The sequence below is a fragment of the Prionailurus viverrinus genome, chromosome D3 (assembly GCF_022837055.1).
Source record: "Prionailurus viverrinus isolate Anna chromosome D3, UM_Priviv_1.0, whole genome shotgun sequence".
In the NCBI taxonomy this organism is placed as follows: Eukaryota; Metazoa; Chordata; class Mammalia; order Carnivora; family Felidae; genus Prionailurus; species Prionailurus viverrinus.
Genome location: NC_062572.1, coordinates 77,078,137 through 77,095,761, shown reverse-complemented (window position 1 = coordinate 77,095,761; position 17,625 = coordinate 77,078,137). Strand labels below are relative to the sequence as shown.

Genomic DNA, 17,625 nt, shown 5'->3' with positions numbered 1-17,625 from the left:
CACATATATATATAGGTGTGTGTGTGTGTGTGTGTGTGTGTGTGTATACAGAATATAGATCTTAAGATTTCATATATATTCTGTACCTTTGAGAATTTGGTTTCAATGAAACAAAAGCAAGCTAAACACTTAATAAGCACTTAGGCTGCTAAGAAGAGACTACAGGGCAACTTTGGAATCAACAGGATGAGGCAAGATTTAGGACTGGGAAGAGGCAGGAAAGAAATTGAGAAGGTGAGGCTGCAATGGGAGAGGTGAGAGGGGGTGAAGGAGAGGCCAGGGTGTGCCTGCCCTCGCTCTAACCCAGGGATGGATCCTCTGAGGCAAGAGGGTGGAGAGGTCTGGGCGTGCCTGCACTACCCCCCTGTCCCAGGGGCGATCCTCTGAAGCCTCCCTGCAGGCACAGAGTCTTGGAGTGCATTCCCCCAACGGCTAGGGTTGCTGGGAACACAACAGGAAAGCAACCAGAAAAGGCCCCTGTTCTCACACACCTAGCAACTAAGCGTCAATATGAACAAGGTGACTTCAGATGATATAAACTCTATGAGATAAAATGGCAACGTGACAGCGATGGCGAGGAGGGTGTGTGAGACAGGGAGGGCAGGGGAGTGGACCTGAATGACGAGACCAAAGAGGCCGCATCAAGATCTGGACAAGGAGTGTTCCGCCAGAGGGAGTAGCGGGAACAGAAGTTCCAAGAAGTAAGCGTGGCGCTATTCAAGGAAGAGGAAAAAGACTGAGGTGCTATCGGCACGCTGAATTTGAGACTGCGATTTCAAGAAATGCAGGTCTAACCCATTTAATATAATATCACCTGTAACGTGAGCCCTAACCGGTGGGGAGTTTTGCTGCCAGGTAGTATATATCACAGTGCTCTGAGTTGCACCCCATGTCCAGGGCTCTTTAAGGAGGCCCTCCTTCTTCTTTTTAAAAAAAATTTTAATGTTTGTTTATTTCTGAGAGAGAGAGAGACAGAGACACAGCATGAGCAGGGGAGGAGCAGAGAGAAAGAGAGACACAGAATCTGAAGCAGGCTCCGGGCTCTGAGCTGTCAGCATAGAGTCAGATCCGGGGCTCGAACTCGTGAACCATGAGATCATGACCTGCGCTGAAATTGGACGCTCAACCGTCTAAGCCACCGAGGCGTCCCAAGGAGGCCCTTTTCTGAGAGCAGCACTGCGCTGTGGGCAGAGTGAGGAAAGCAGGAAAGTAAAGCATCCTTTAAAGTAAGTAGAACATAAGAGACTCTTAAAAACTGAGAACAAACTGAGGGTTGAAGGGGGGGGTGGGAGGAAGGGGAGGGTAGGTGATGGGTATTGAGGAGGGCACCTGTTGGGATGAGCACTGGGTATTGTATGGAAACAAAAAATTTGACAATAAATTTCATATTTAAATAAAAAAATAAATGAAAATCCTAATAAATAAACAAATAAATAAAGTAAGTAAGCAAGCAAGCAAGTAGAATCGATTTTAGGATTTGCATGGAGCCTCAGAGAAGCTAATCCCTGGTCTTTCTCAAGTCTAGCCCAACTCCTCCCCAGGCGCTGGGTCCCAGGAAAGGTTATGACGTAACCTTTCTATCTCTGGGATCTAAGGGGTGCACAAAGTACGAATGAGAGTTTTAATTAAGAAGAAGTAAGTTTCACGCTTCGGTCCAACAAAAGGCTAGTTTGCTAAATCAGCGGTTCTCAAAGGGGGATCTGTGGGTGGGGGCCTCGCGCTCCTGGCAGGAAGTTTGCGAGAGCAAAACTACTTCTGGAAGATACTGAGATGTCACGTGACCTGTTCATTGCGTCGACGCTGCTCTGATGATGTAAAAGCAGTGAAAAGTAAAGCTGCTGGCCTGAATCAAGGCCGCGGCACCAAACTCTACCGGCCGTTGTTACATTCCCGCAGCCACGCGCTGGCAGTAAAGAGAACTAAATAAGTTCAGTGTTGAACTGAATATGCAGTGTGATCCAATGGCGAGCGTGCAGAAAGCACTTCTGGCATACGCTGAAGCCTGATGGTTGTGTCAGGAAAGGACACTGGCAGGGCTGAGGTGCAAAAGCTACAAACCAGCTGTTCTTCACACGACATCATTCGTGCTTGAACGTACAACCCAGAGACACGCTGTGCGTATTTGGACTTGAGCATTCGGCAGACATTTTCTTGAAAATGAACTACTTTATTCCTGTCCAGAAAAACCACCGACAGAATTTGCTGTCAATGATAAAACTGACGCTCTCAGGTAAAAATTAGAGTTCTAGCTTCCCAATTCTCGCTGACTTTTTGATGAGATCAACGGTAATATTAGCCAAGTGTTTTGGTAATGTGTGCTGCAATGTAACAATATATGGACAATCCCCCAAATTCAGCTACCAATATTTTCCAAAGGCAGATGCGTAATGTTATAGAGTCACCCAGAGGGGAAAGACCCTCTCAAAGTGCAAGATATACCAACGGATTAAATATCACAATATGAAAAGTTTGTTATGATTACAGAGTCTACATTGCAGCTAACCTTTAAAAATGACTACATGTTGAGTTTTAGTGAACTGCTAAAGAAGATGCAAAATCATCTTAAAAGGCTATTGAAATGTTCCTCCTGTTTTCAACTCTATGTCTATGTGAGGCCAGATTTTTCACCACGTACTTCAATTAAAACAACATATGGCAACAGATTAAAGACGGGCAGAGATGTGAAAATCCACCTGTCTCCTATTAAGCCAGACATGAAAGAAATCTATAAAAATGTTAAGCAATGCTACTTTTTCAGGGTTTTTGTTTTGGTTTGTTTTGCAAAGTAGTTATTTTTCATAAAAATATGTTGTTATATCAACATGAACTGCATTCAGTATTTCAAATAACTCTTTTGGGTCTTTACTTTTTAAGGAGTTCTGAGACCAGAAAGTTTGAGAGTCCCTGAAGACTAAAAAACATTGGACAATCAAAAAAGTTTAACCAGAGGGATAGAGAGAGGGGTAAGCAAAATAGTGGGGGCAAATATCAGATCAGAGTAGGCCAAGAGGGCACGAGAGGTGACAAAATAGACAGAGTACAGACTCCTTTTCCTGGCAGAGGAGAGAAGAGAGACCAGGCAGCAGACAGGTGATATGTGGAGGGAAGGGAGGATTGTTCAATGGGAGATAACAGAGCCTGTGTCCAGGCTGAGGACTAGGTGCCAGGGGGAAGAGAAGACACAGTGACAGCAGGGTTCTCCAGAGAGCACAGTCCAAGATGGGGAAAGAGGATGGAATGCGAGTGAGGCAGGAAGAGACCAGCACCTGGAACACAACAGGAGCCATGTCGCCCTCTGATAAGATGGCCCAACTCTGTGTGTCGCCTGATGTGTGCACGCCCGTGGACTCTCTCCTCTGCAGGACACAGAGCAGGTGTGGGATCTGTTGAACAGAGCTGGGCTTTATTTTCGTCTCACTGTCAGCACAAAAAGTCATACATTTGTCTGTTTGTAAAATGAACGACAGGAGTACGTAATGTGTGACATAAGGTCCTTTTCAGGTTCACCATTCTACAACTTGTCATTCTATGAAAATAATGCAGCCAGGCCACTGCTTAGGTGAAATGACAGGTGTCGTTTATTTTGTGGAAATTAAGGACTCAACATATTAAGTGGCAGAGCTGTTATCATTATCCACCCTCCGCTATGGAGTGCCTATGTCAAGAGTTCATACTTTCTGAACCAAAAATGGGGACAGAGCCCAGCAAAAGATTTCTTTTGAATCTGTGAATTTATTTGACAAGTCTTTCAAAAGCATAAAAGTTGAATCACTCTTAGTTATATTTCAAATCAATTTTTTCAACTTAAAATAAAAATGCATGAAATAAGGATCTATCCGGGAATTCTGGGGCGTACGGCTTTTGGTTACTTTTTGCTAAGGGCACTCTAAAGGAAGTAGATACAAAAGCCCCTCCAAACTACTTATAATGTGCATAACTGAGGAGTCGTAAGTGGCTAAAAATTGCATTTAGAGGCATATGTATGTAATTTTTGCTATGAAAAAATCCTGGAACTTTTTATATCTCCAAATATAATCATATTTTCTCATCAACTCACAATTTCATTATTAAATCCCTAATCCTTTGTGTGCTATGCATTTTGTCACTACTGGTACACAAGAACGTAATAAAACAGTCTTAAATTTAAACATCACATTATAATTACGTTATATTTCCGGAGGTATTTTCTTTTCTTTCCTAATGGAGCTTTGATAGGCAGTAGCTTCCAAGAGCTTAATTTTTTTTATTCTGAGACTAGCAAAAGAATATTTTTACAAAATGAATAACCCACCTGTATTCACTTTAGAACAAGTACATGTCGCACGTATGTGTGGTATACTGTTTTTCTCTTAGTTCAGGAACACCTGTGCATTTCTGCACTTTGATTTTTTAGGCTACTGTATCAAATATAGCCATGTAGGATGAGTCAGTGTTTATACGTGACCAACAGAGGTTGATTAATCAAACCGAATCAAACATGCCATGCTCAGTGTTGCTGATGGTCTGTTGTATGAGGGACTTCACAAGGATATTCAAGTTCAGCAACATAGCAGTTGGTAACTACATTTTAAAAAGGAAATTCTGAAGAAACTTCAGTGATGCATATCCTCCACTCCTTGAAAAAAATCGGTTCTACTTTCTTAGTGTCTAGGGCATTTTTAACTAAGGATGCTGTATTTTTTCTAGTCCAGGCAATTAAATGTAAATTACTCAGAACCCTCTGGACTTCTGCCTCTAACAACAATTACCCAGAGGGCCGAATGAGGCCTCATGTAGAAGCCTGATGATGGCGAAGCAAAGGCCAGTGAGACAGGCGAGAATCTGGAGGAATTCATTTCTTAAATAAGTTACCTGACTGTACCTCTGATTTGGCTCATTCATAAATATAAAAGTAATTCACTGTTTCAAGAATCTTACTGATAATGTATCTGTGTTCTAAAAAGAATGCAGTGTATTTCCTATATAATAACATAGCCTTATTTGTTATAGTGATGAAAAATCTGGCAGCAGAACTATTTTGTGTAACGGTTCTTTGAAGGATGTGTGTGCTACAGTCTCTCAAGGGCAGTGAAATTTAAGTAATTTTCTTCTATTATTAATGGATGCTTCTATATTATTAATAACATCCCTGGAACCAAAATGTGAATTATTAGGAAATATTTAAATCTATGACTATAAAGTTTACACAGCAGTTAAAATAATGTGATTTTTGGATCTTTCACTAAATAATATAGGAGTGTATCTACAGATACATAAACTACTCCATGAAGATCTAGGATACTGCAGTTAATAGAAAGACTTTTTAAAAAATGTTTAGAAGATAATCATCACTGGTGTTATGCATACAATTATTTTTGTTTCCATGGCTTTTGAAGTAAAATTTAAGATATGTGTCCATTTCACATATATACATACATACATATATAGTCACATACTACACAAAAGGAAGCTTATACGGAACACCACAATCCAGTAAAAAGGCAGAAAAGAAAGCCATCTGAGGTGTGACGACGAGGAAAGATATAATATGGGTGACGTAAGTCACTTTCATGACTTACTGAAAATCAGGCAAAGATCTGGCTTTGAGCTACCTAAGGGCCAAAGCAAAATTAACCCTGGTTATGTAGAAGAAAGAACAGACACAAAAAACAATACACACACTGGCTCCTTAGGACAAAATGAACAAAAAATGCTTGTTATCCGAGTTTAAAAGAAATGTCCTGAGTCTTCACAGAATGGACAGTAAGCAAAGTGCTGGGGACATCAGCATTGATCCCTACAATCAATGCACCGGCGATCTTCATATGACACCCTCTTGGAAGATTCTTCAACGTGACTGCAGGCATGATGCTGAAGAGGAACTTGGGCACAGAACTGCAAAGGAGACCAGACATGCAGTCCGAACAAGGCAGCTCTTTGACGGTTTAATTTACTCTTGGCATATAAATTAGAACATGTAGAGGAATAAATGGAACACGCGTTTTGATGGACTATGTGTTTTTTAAACTAGCTCCTAAGTTTTCTTTCTTTTTTTTTTTCCAAATGAGTTTTAGATAAAACCCAATCAATGACCAGTGAGAAGTTAACGTCTTTGGCAGGCACCGTGTGATACGGTCTAAGGGCAACTCTAAAAACTAATGGTGCGTGACTAGAACCGAGGAAGTGAAGGAATGTCTTCAGGTGCTTCCTTGGAGTTCCTCTGAGTTTATTCGATATACAAACCAATAAACATTCAAGGGTCCACGGTTTTGTATAACAGAACATGGTCATCAAGAACAAGGACTCAGGTTTTGTGTTTCTCAATTTGGATTATTAGAGTACTCGTTTTCAAACGTGAGTGTATTTAACAATCATCAGGCTGCTCAGTGTAGCTTCCCAGGCTTCGCACCAGGCTGAGGTAGTGTCTCTCAGGTGGATCCTAGAAATCAGATAATTCTCTTGAAGACAGTCTAGGAACCACACTTAGAGACCATTACTCCCCCCGGGGCCTGACTGGGCGTGTGTACTTCATGCTGGTTTTCACATTTCACCTTCTCAGCTGGGTCCTTAGTTCTCTCAACTAATCTTTTTTTTTTTAATGTTTTTATTTATTTTTGAGAGAGACAGAATGCGAGTGGGATGGGGCAGAGAGGGAGGGAGGCAGAGAATCTGAAGCAGGCTCCAGGCTCCGAGCTGTCAGCACAGGGCCTGACGTGGGGCTAGAACTCACGAACTGTGAGATCGTGACCTGAGCCAAAGTCGGATGCTCAACCGACTAGGCACCCCTCCTTCTCTCAACTAATGAGCACTGATCATACTTTGTTTAATATTTAGTTGTGTGAGCGTCCTTCTAGCACATTCTCAAGAGTCACGAAATCTCCAAAACTGCAGGGTCTATAAACTGCATATATGTTTTATGTCTTTTAGATTAAGACTCTCAGTCGCACCCTGATCTCAAGCTTAGAGTTATGCTTGTTTTGAATAACTGTTCTATCGGACGAACACTTAGGGATGGGTGGTCTGCCCCTCTTTGCACACTAGCTACTAAGCTTACATTCAAATTTAGGGCTCACCTTTAGCAAATTATGCTTTTATACCTTGCTGTAACCTCATGTTTTAATAAAATCAGCAAATGGGCTTTTTCGGTCAGTGATAAGGAGGAGTGTCTATCAAATTTTGCTGGCATGTGTTCTAATGCATTTCTACTTTCAAGCAGACGGTATTGAAAAAACTTTTAACAGTTAACAGAAAAGCTATTATTTAAACAAAATTAGGAAAATCAAACTTTTTGTATCACTCCTTCTTTCTTTCAGTGAATTTACAATTTGTAACTTAAATCTTAAATATGTTTTGAATAGGGGCACAGGGGTGGCTCAGTCGCTTGAGTGCCCCACTCTTGATTTCGGCTCAGGTCACGATCTCACAGTTGGTGGGATGGGCTCCGCATTGGGCTCCGAGCTTACGGTGTGTGCAGAGGCTGCGTGGGATTCTCTCTCTATCTCTCTCTGCCCCTTCCCCATCTGCATGCATGCGTGGCACTCTCTCTCAAGATAAATAAACTTTAAATAAATAGGTTTGAATAAATATGTCAGAGAACAAAGAAATTCGGCTAACAATATAACTGAGTAGATGAATTCACCGTTCATTAAATTACATGTGGAGTTACATAACCATTAATAAATCTGAATGAATAAATGAATCAATAAGCAAACCCGAATAAGATTGACTCTTGGTATATAACAACATACAGAGATCACCCTAAGCTAAAACCCAAGACTTTCAGGACAACAGTAAGATGGAAATTTTATTGTAACATGCAATCTGCGAAATAACTGCCAAATTGCCGACAATAAGGAAAATCTCAGAGAAACTGCCAATTCAATGTTAGAGTATTAATTTTAATTAAAATTTTAAAATCCTGAACTGAAAATTCAAAACGCAGATGCATATCAGTCAAGTTCAAGAAACAAAACAAAAAGCCAAGAAAACCAATCTCGGGCTTATCCAGCGTTCGATGATGCTACTTCCTTGCAGTACTCACAGAAGACTGAATTTTATGTATAACCCAAGTCAAAGCACTTTCGATTTTTAAATATTTGATGACTTCAGAATACTACATTAGCTCCTAACTTTAGATGTTAGACTCACCTTTGTAATATTGATTAAAAATTATTTAATATTTTGAGAAGTAAACCAATTTTTGCATATATGAAAATAAGGCCATTCTGTATACTCTTTATGCCTATAAAATACTTTCAAATCTTTATTAACTAATTTCTTATATACGTTTTGGTGTTTACATTATTGTTAAGATAGAGAGACCCATAGGAAACTAACATTCTCTGAATATCTAAATCACGAGCATTCTCCTGGGTGCTTTGAAGAATATGTCATTTAAAAATAACATTAAATGAAGTTTTCTTTAACACCTTTTTAAGATTGGATCTACCAACCATAACAACTAAATACTGGTATATCACAACATTACAGAAGTTAGCCTAAGCTAAAACCCATAGCGTCTTTATAATCGGGTAAAGGAAAGAAGAAAAATGAACAAAAAAAAAAGACTACAATATTATATAAAGATTTTAAAAACAAATGCCACCTGACTGAACCACAGATATTCACATCATTGACTTTGACTGCAGTTTCATATTTAGCGAAGGGCATTTATAAGTAATGGGCTCATAAGCGCTGTAAGGCACCCAGTACAATGGCATAGACGTGGCAGATACTCAATAAAATAATTTTAACTTCTGTTGATACGTTGATATCTTTGTTTTTGTTCATTTATCAACCTAGTACAGATCAGCCAATAGGCAGCATGGCATCTGTAAAACTTCTGAAGTCCCATCTGAGCTTAATGTTCTCTGAAGTCCTCCATAATTTATTGCCTATTCTAACAAACATTTAGTATAATCCACAACCTTATATTGTTAATCATCTTTCTTTGCTTATGGGTTGACTGTCACATAAATGGGCCTATGTAGCTTATATATTCACAGCTGTAGTAATATCTAACATAATTTCTTAAGAGGTAGCTAACAACTGTTTGTTATAAATCTGAAGTTTCATATGATTGTGTCTTATCAACTACATTCTGGCCAAAGAATTACATGTTTTCGCTGAAACTCTGTTGATTCTCCATTACTTACAGAATAATGGCCAAATTCCTTTGTATGGAATTCAAAGCCCTAGACTCTGGCACTATGTTAGAGTTTCATCCTCAACCTACATTCCGGCCACTACCACCCAGCATTTGCCAAACTCTCGCTATACTTTTGTATCTCCAGACATCTACTGGTCTGGTTCTTTCTGCAATTCCCGATGGCACACTCCTGTTCCTTCTGTGAAGCTCACCCCACTAACTCTTCTGTGAAGCTCTCCCAGAACCCATCACCACTTCTGCCCCCACCGACTCAAACCCTTGTGGGAGACAAATCCTTCTAACTGTTTGGCAGCCACTTTCATCAAAACATGTTTCTCCTTTAATAGAAGGAGATCATTATTAGTCTGCCTTCCCTTTTATGAAACTTCCTCAGATTCTATTATTATTATTATTAATTATTATTATTATTGTTATTGTTGTTGTTATTATTATTATTCTGCTTTCTCATCTGTGAAACTTTCTAAGCCTTCCATATCCCCAACCCTCTCTCTGGTCTGTAATTCTACTCTAGCACATAACACAGCACCCTGGAATTATTTACCTTAATAAGCACTGGCCTTATTAGACCCTGTGGGCTCCCTGAGGATACCATCTCATTCCTCATGGTAGCCCCAGGGCCTAGCTATACTTGATACACAGTAGGTGTGCAATACACGTTATTAAATTAATAAACAAAACACAATTGCTTTCTGCCAAATCAGAAAAACCTGCTACTGAGCATGCCTCCTTAGCAATCCAGCAGAACCGTTACTCTTTGGCAATGAGATACCAGCAAAAAAAGCAGACTCCAGGAAACTAGGGCGACTGAAGGAACTGAGGGTGCCGCTTGGGAGGGAGGCAGGATTCCAGCAAGGGCAAAGACAGGCCCTTTAAACACCGAACAATTTTGTCACGTTAACTTCAGGACGCTTATTTACTTCGCCATGACAGACGCCCATAAGGAAGGCTTTGCTAACTAACATTCAGCTCTGCAATAATCATCACATCCGTAAAGTGACACCTCAGTGTCCATTTCACATAGGCGTGTCCTTAGAGAACGAGTGACTGGGAATATAACAGCTACATGTACCCTTATCAATTAACTGCATGACAAGATTTTATACATACAATTTTTAACAAAAGGAACGCAAACCAGAATTAATGTGGCACGGTGTTAAAAAATTACTGCGTTCTAACATGCCTAATCTGTACCACAAGAAAATACATATCTGTACACATGTATATTCCAGCATAATCTTTTCGTGTAGGTGTTCTTGGTTTCGTTTCTGGGTGCTATGACTCAGCAACAGCAAAATGACAAGACTACAATATAAAGTCTACTGTAGATATTGGAAGACTCATGGAGTACAATTAATTCAGCAAAGACTTGCTCAAATGCCAGGAGATACAGAAGACGTAACTACGCATCATGTAACATCACTACTCTCAGGCAAAAATTTAAGCTTACAGCCTAAAATAAAGCTTTTTGCTACCGTACGCTCAGAGAAAGCAAAATGGAAAGTAAAAGCAAAAAATAAGTAAGGAAATCACTAAACTGGTCTTAAAAGGAAAAACATTATGTAATGATGACTAACTGGTTGCTCCATTTTCTACAAAAAACCATGATTTTCAATAGACTTAAGCACTATTTCCACTGACCCCTTGGAGTTAAAAAAAAAAAAAAAATTAACAAAATGTTCCCCAAGCTATAAACATTTTAAGAACCAAAAACTACTTTAAAGGAAAAATAAACATGACTACATTTGACATTTTAAAAACTTTCATTTCGTAACAGTTAAATGCTATAGACATCTAAAATTATTGGTTGTGCTTAACATGTGCAACATTGTTTATAAAAGTTTTTACTGCTCTTGGCCAGTTTTCTCCCAGGGAAAAACACCTACACTTAGTAGTACCATAGGAAATTGCTATCTTTATATTAAAAAAAGAAATTTACCAGTGAAAATGTGGCATAAAGGTTTCCCTTGGCTGAAAAGTGTATCTTCTCTCCTAAGTCAGAGGCTTCCTAGACTCTCTTCTTAATGGAAATGTTAATTTTAGTAATGAATGTGAGAGCACACACATATTCCATAGATGCTATCTTTTACTCATTTTTTTAAGGTTTGAGAAAATCTCTTCATGACCCAATTTCAAATAGTGGTTCTATCACATTTGTGTTTTTGACTGTAAGCTGCCTTGTTTTCAGAATGTAAGCAGGCATCAGACTACAAACTCATCCTGCTAAAATTTTTCAAAAATAATTCATTAGTAAAAATTATTTATTTGAGGGGCACCAGGGTAGCTCAGTCAGTTAAGCATCTGACTCTTGATTTTGGCTCAGGTCATGATCTCACAGTTTGTGGGTTCGAGCCCCATGTCAGGCTCCATGATGACAGCATGGAGCCTGCCTGGGATTCTCTCTCTGCCCCTCCCCTGCTTGTGTGCTCTCTCTCTCTCCCAAAAATAAATAAATAGGGATGCCTGGGTGACTCAGTCAGTTAAGCGTCCAACTCTTGATTTCGGCTCAGGTCATGATCTCATGGTTTGTGGGTTTGAGTCCCATAGTGGGCTCCATGCTGAGCCTGCTTGGGATTCTCTCTCTCTGTCCCTCCCCCTGCTCTTTCTCTCTCTCTCTCAAAATAAATAAATAAACTTTAAAAGTATACACATATACATATATGTACATGTACGTGTGTATATATACATATATATATATATAAACTTTTAAAAATAAATTTAAAAATGATGATGATTTGATGGCATTTCCTTAAAACAAACAGAAAAAATTATTTATCTTGCATGCTACTGAAGGTTTCTTTACCTGCAGATGGCTGGGAAACATTCTTGAAGACCTTTCTTTTTAACTAAAGATCCTTCAAGGCAGTACATAATGATGTCCATAACCTTTATAGAAAAGATACATATGTAAAGTTAATTTCAAATACTTAATTTTCCAAAATTTAAATTATTCACTTAGGCCTCATTTGCATGAAAATTCTAGACAGTCTGATCGCAATATTTACTTTAAAACTACACTATATTTACTAAAGCTACAGGAGATTTATTTTATACTATCAACTATTCTTTCTCCTACCTGTAAAAAAAGCAAAAGAAAGAACAGTAAAAGGAAGAAACAAGACTTGTTGACTTCAAAGGCGATTCAGATTTATCTATAATACGGGTAGCTTTTATTCAAACACACTACATGTATTGTTTGATTCATAATGGAAGGCATTAAAGAGGACATACTCTTCTAAGAATTACTCCAACATAGACTACTTCCCCGTGAATGGTAAGCGTACACAACGATTATTTTGATTTGTTAACGAAATTTGAATAAGGTCCTGTGAAATGGTACAAAAGCTAATGCGTTTAATCGTCTCTCTTTCGTTTTGAGATGCTGGAAATAAAAATGCTGATTTCTATACTGCACTGACCTATCTGATTTAGGCTGTTGCTGCCACATTTACAGCAGGATATTCTTACCTCTACGAGAAGATCCACAACATCTGTGGGCATCTTTTCAATAAGAATCTCAATGACTCTCAGAACTTCCCCTTTAGCTCGTGCAAGAGCTGTTGTGTGCACGCTCTGCTGTGACTGGGTATTTGCTGCAAGAGCTGTGTGTCTGTGCACCTGTGGAAACATTTCCGTGCTGTAGGTATGATTGACGCTCCACTCAGTTCTGCATTCCCAGCCACTAGTTTGTTTTTCACTTGTTAATACAGTAGGGGAAAAAGGAGAATCAACAGAAACAAACCTCTTGGGGTGGGTCAGAAAACACTTGATTGCAAAAGAAAAGTAGTTAGTACAGTAAAAGCTCAGCGAGTACTCTCTGATAAACTTCGGTAAGTTCCCGGGTATTATATGAGACCTTAAGACAACATTACCATGACATTTCTCCAAAGACAGACTGAAGGTCTGTGAATTTGGTAGATCTGGTGCTGAGGTGGACAGCAGTTAGAAGATACCAGCAAGCCAAAGACAGGAGACTTGCTCTCAAGTAATAATAGTAAATGATGCTTATGTAACACTTCCGGTCTAACAGGCATCATTGTAAGTGTCGTATTTCCCATATACCTCCAAAAACAACAGGCACTGTAAAGAATGTAAGTCCAATGTGATTTTTCTTCCCATACAGACTGTAAGTCTTCATCATTCAGAGGAGGAAGAACAGTGCTGGGCGCTGGGCCAGCCATGGAGGAGTGGGCATGAGGACAGGGGAGGGGTCAGTAATAACAGTGAGAAGAACTTCAGGATTTTACTCCAAAACTCTAAGGGAAGTGGTAAACTTATTTTTACAAAGTAGTAAATGTTAACTATTACATTGAAATAGACACTAAGAACGTGGGAGTCAACTGGCAATTCGTAAAGCATTAACATTAAGACATTTTAAAAAATACCTTTTCTAACCAAATGCTGGAGTACAGTAAATCCAAGGCGTGGCTATTCTAACAGTTCATTTAAAAATACTCATATATGGGGGTGCTGGGGTGGCTCGGTCAGTTAAGCATCTGACTCTTGGTTTCAGCTCAGGTCATGATGTCAGTTTGAGCCCCGCATCAGGTTCTGTATTGACAGCGTGGAGCCTGCTTGGGATTCTGTCTCCCTTTCTTTCTGTCCCTCCCCCACTCATGCACCCGCCTTCTCTCTCTCAAAATAAATAAATAAACTTAAAAAATATTCATAAGGAAATGGTGAAAATTAATTTCAAAAACACAATTAACATAAATACTTATTTACTCTTTAAAGAGGCAGTTTTATGCCTGGCATTTATAGGACCTGTGTATGTGGTCAGACTGATGTAACGTTTATTCAATATTCTCAATATTACTACCTATGCATATTCAACTGATACAAAAACTGGTAAAAAAAAATTCCGTGGCTAATAAATCTGTTCATTCATACATATACTTCATATAAATATATAATATCTATAAATTATAAAAATATTACACATGCATATTTTAAATACAGTGTAATCTCACTTTACACACTTAGAAAAAACACACAGCCTTACTCTACATATTTTAGGTATGAATTCAAAGTCCCATCACTTCATATAAACCGATACAACGGGCTATTAGGACCTTCCTTCCTCCTTTCTAGTTACCTTCACGTCACAAGTATTTGCTGCATGCCTATTAAGGATGGCTCTGGGGCAGACACAGGCCCGGTAGGCTTCAGGTTATCAGGGCAGACTCAGAGGTATTTATTTAGTATTTTAAAAATTCATCATAGCTACAGGAAAAACAACTCAGACAGAGCTCATACCCCACGGACACCAACTCTGCACATTATTCATGCTGAAATGGAATAAACCTTTAAAAAAAATATAGGAGCTGATCACCCTTTCCTTGTTCTCCCACTACTAAGACCCATAGGAAAGATCCTATAATTGGCTCATTGTTCTTTACTAGTTTTTCAGTTAGATGTGGGCAATTAGTTAGAACACTAAGAACGTGGGAATCAATCGGCATTCAAGTCTTTATCTGCGACATGTAATAGGAAAAACCATTAGCAAGTTTATGACTTACATTTTTGTTTACAGTTGAAGAGCCAGTGTTAAATAAGTTAAGTTTTGATTACAGGCAGGAATTTATACTTGTAAAATATGAACGCCTATAGCATATTTTAATTAGAATCAGCCTGCGATATTTCAGATTGAAAAATTAATTTCAAATATTTGCAAGCGAGTTAACTTTGAGAACAGAAATGAATACAAAAGCGCAGGCAATGAAGGCACTGCCGTGGTAATCGCTGTGCAGGCACACAGGTTTGTATCTATTCATTTCAGCACGAGATTATTAGCTTGCGTTGTTCTAGAACAAACTGGAAAGATTATTCGTGGATATGGACCCTCAGCTCACAAGGTCTAATAATTCCTCTAAGTGAGAAGGTGGAGCACCCAGAGAGGCTCCCTCACCTCTTTGGCGATAGTTGTGATGAAGGCGGGTGGTCTGGCAGTGGCAATGAGCGAGAGGGCGTGCCTCGCAGAGCGGGCGGAGTCAGCAGCCGGGCTAAGAGGCAGCCCCATTGTGATGCTAAACAGGGATCAGAAAAAAAGGAAAAGAGAAAAGAAGCATTAGAAATATAGACTGAAAAGATTAGACACAGCTTATAATGTCAGTTCAAGGTCAATGGGAGCACTCAAACAGTTAGAATATAATGGACTTGCAACAATGAGCAGTGATTAGGAGTCAGGGTGTTCTGGCATCAAATACAAAATCGAATAATTAACCGTGAAGATTGAAAACAGTATGTGCATCTGTCCAAAGTGTTAAAAACGCCTTGTTAACAAATTATCAAGAACTAGTACTGAACGCACATCCCAAAGCTCAGGATAAGGCAAGAAAGAAGACTGAGCTGGGCATTTTCAGTTTTTTTGCTAAAAAAAAAAAATGAAAGGTATTAATTTGTTTGTAAGGTCACATAAAAAGGCTTCATTTAAGGACATGTATCTGAAAAGAAGCAAAATTCACTTCTGTCCATAGAATTCTCAAAAGAACTGAAAATCGCAAAATTATTTTTAGTTTTTATAATTATTTTTAGTTTGAAATAACCTCAGTACTGTTAATTTACCTCATGGTCAATACTTTTAGAACCAATCTACTAGTCAGCATGTTCTGCCAATGGTTATTTTGTATTGATGCGAAAATTATATTCATGGATACTTATTTTCTCTCTATAAAGATCATAGGCATGGCATTGTCCAGGCTATATATAAGCATATATACATGATGAAATAAATCTTTCCAAGCTGTGAGACTATTCTCATAGGATAGTGATATTATATTCCTTTGCCAACCCTAAAACCTAAATATGACTTCTGTTGAAAGCTTCCTGTACATTTTACAGGGACTACTGTGAAAACTAGTTAAGAGTTTTTATTAAAATGTGGGATGTGATCCACACATCAGCTGTACACAAGGGGCATTTCGCTACTCAGTAAGAGATGCATCATAGTTTCTCCCTCTAGTTAAATAAATTTGACACTTAAATACCCATAAGAAATTATATGAAGATTTTTCCTGCTCCAATTAAATAAGTATGCATGTTTCATGTGTAAACTGAATTGTGTTTACTAAAAATTCTTAAAAAGTTTACAAATATTTCTATGATTAGTCTAAGAATCATTATTTTAACTTTTAGATGAAAATAAGTATGCATTAGGCATTCTGATCACTGTTAAAAGAAAGGTAAATTGATTATAAAGAATTCTGCTTATAATTTTTTTGTGACTGCTACATTGCTTAAATCTTTGACTGAACATCTAATGGTCTCCAGTCTTTTTTCCAAGCTGAGGGTAGATACAAAGCAGGATCTCAGAGAGGAGGGTGGACAGCATTCCTTTGATGTTTACCACTACAAAGAGATGTGAGCGGATGTACGCGCATATAGCGCGCATGTGCAAGAAACAGGAAGCCCGCCAGGGCGAACATATCACCTCCAAAGACAATCCTGACATCCTAGGTACTCGGTAGGGGCTGGAAAGAGGCGCTTAACAGTAAAGCAGGGCGGGGTAGGTGGCCAGTTTCTTTTCTGGATTAAACTTTACTATTGAGAATTCCAGAAAAGAAATGTTCACCGTGTGAGCACTGTTGGCCTGGATTGCTTAATAATTATTGTAACGTTTAGATCACATTTTAAGAAATTCAAAAGCTAATTACACCTTCTAGATTCTGTATGATGTTTCTTTCGCCAATACAAAAAGGTGTTGATATTATCAAAAGGCTGAAACCAACAAAACTGGTATGTTAACTAAATAATTCTGAGCAAACCTAACTCAAATTTCCTAAGGTCAATAAAATCACAGAATGTTGGGAGTTGGAAAAGATCCCCAGGCAACAACCCCTGCCCGGCCGTCAGCCGTGGGGAAAGGATGTCTGTCTCCTGGGCAGCCTGGCCCATGTCTGGAAGGCACGGCAGGGAGGAAGAACTGGAAGTGGAACGTGAGGTCTAGGTTTGAAATTGAACTTTCCTACACTATGTCCTCATGCATCTGCCCAGGAAGGGGGTGGTATCAGCATTTTGTGAAGGGGAAGTTGGGTCCAGAGCTCAGTGAGGAGCCAAGGTAGTAGTGTGATGTCTTTCAGGACAGGGACCTTTGGAGAAAATAAAGGGGGGAGGGGCTTGACCATACTGTGGTTAACTGGATTGATGAACTGGTCACATGACCAAGCTCTGCGACTTTGGATGAACGGCTAGACTGCACCCCTGGGTGGGGTTTCCAGTGGTATGTGGTAACACGTGGACTTCAGCTCTGTTCTTTTCAACGTCAATCACAATTGAAATGAAGATACGCACAGTTATCAACTGGTGTGGACAGAAGGTTGGAATGGAAAGCAACTGTACTAAATGGCAGAAATGGGATTCAAACAGTCCTCAAAAAGATCAAATTGAGCTGAAGACAGAAGTCTTATGTGTGGTACAAATGACCCAACTTTACAGGAATGGGAAGACCAAGCTTACGGAGCTGCGGTAAGGGTTGCGAGTGA

The 17,625-nt window shown here is 39.2% G+C and overlaps 1 protein-coding gene across 5 annotated transcripts in view; it reads right to left on the bottom strand.

Moving 5' to 3' along the window:
* WDR7 (WD repeat domain 7) overlaps positions 1–17,625 on the bottom strand; it is a 363,164-nt gene that overhangs the window by 84,457 nt on the left and 261,082 nt on the right. For 4 of the 5 annotated variants that reach the window (XM_047827887.1, XM_047827884.1, XM_047827883.1 and 1 more), the window contains 3 exons: positions 15,054–15,171; positions 12,614–12,763; positions 11,949–12,031 (listed from right to left, as the gene is read on the bottom strand). In XM_047827887.1, coding sequence (XP_047683843.1) covers positions 11,949–12,031; positions 12,614–12,763; positions 15,054–15,171 — 351 coding nt within the window. Of the gene's footprint in view, positions 1–5,554; positions 5,875–11,948; positions 12,032–12,613; positions 12,764–15,053; positions 15,172–17,625 lie in introns of those variants that run through there. The other variant, XM_047827886.1, reaches the window with a different exon arrangement.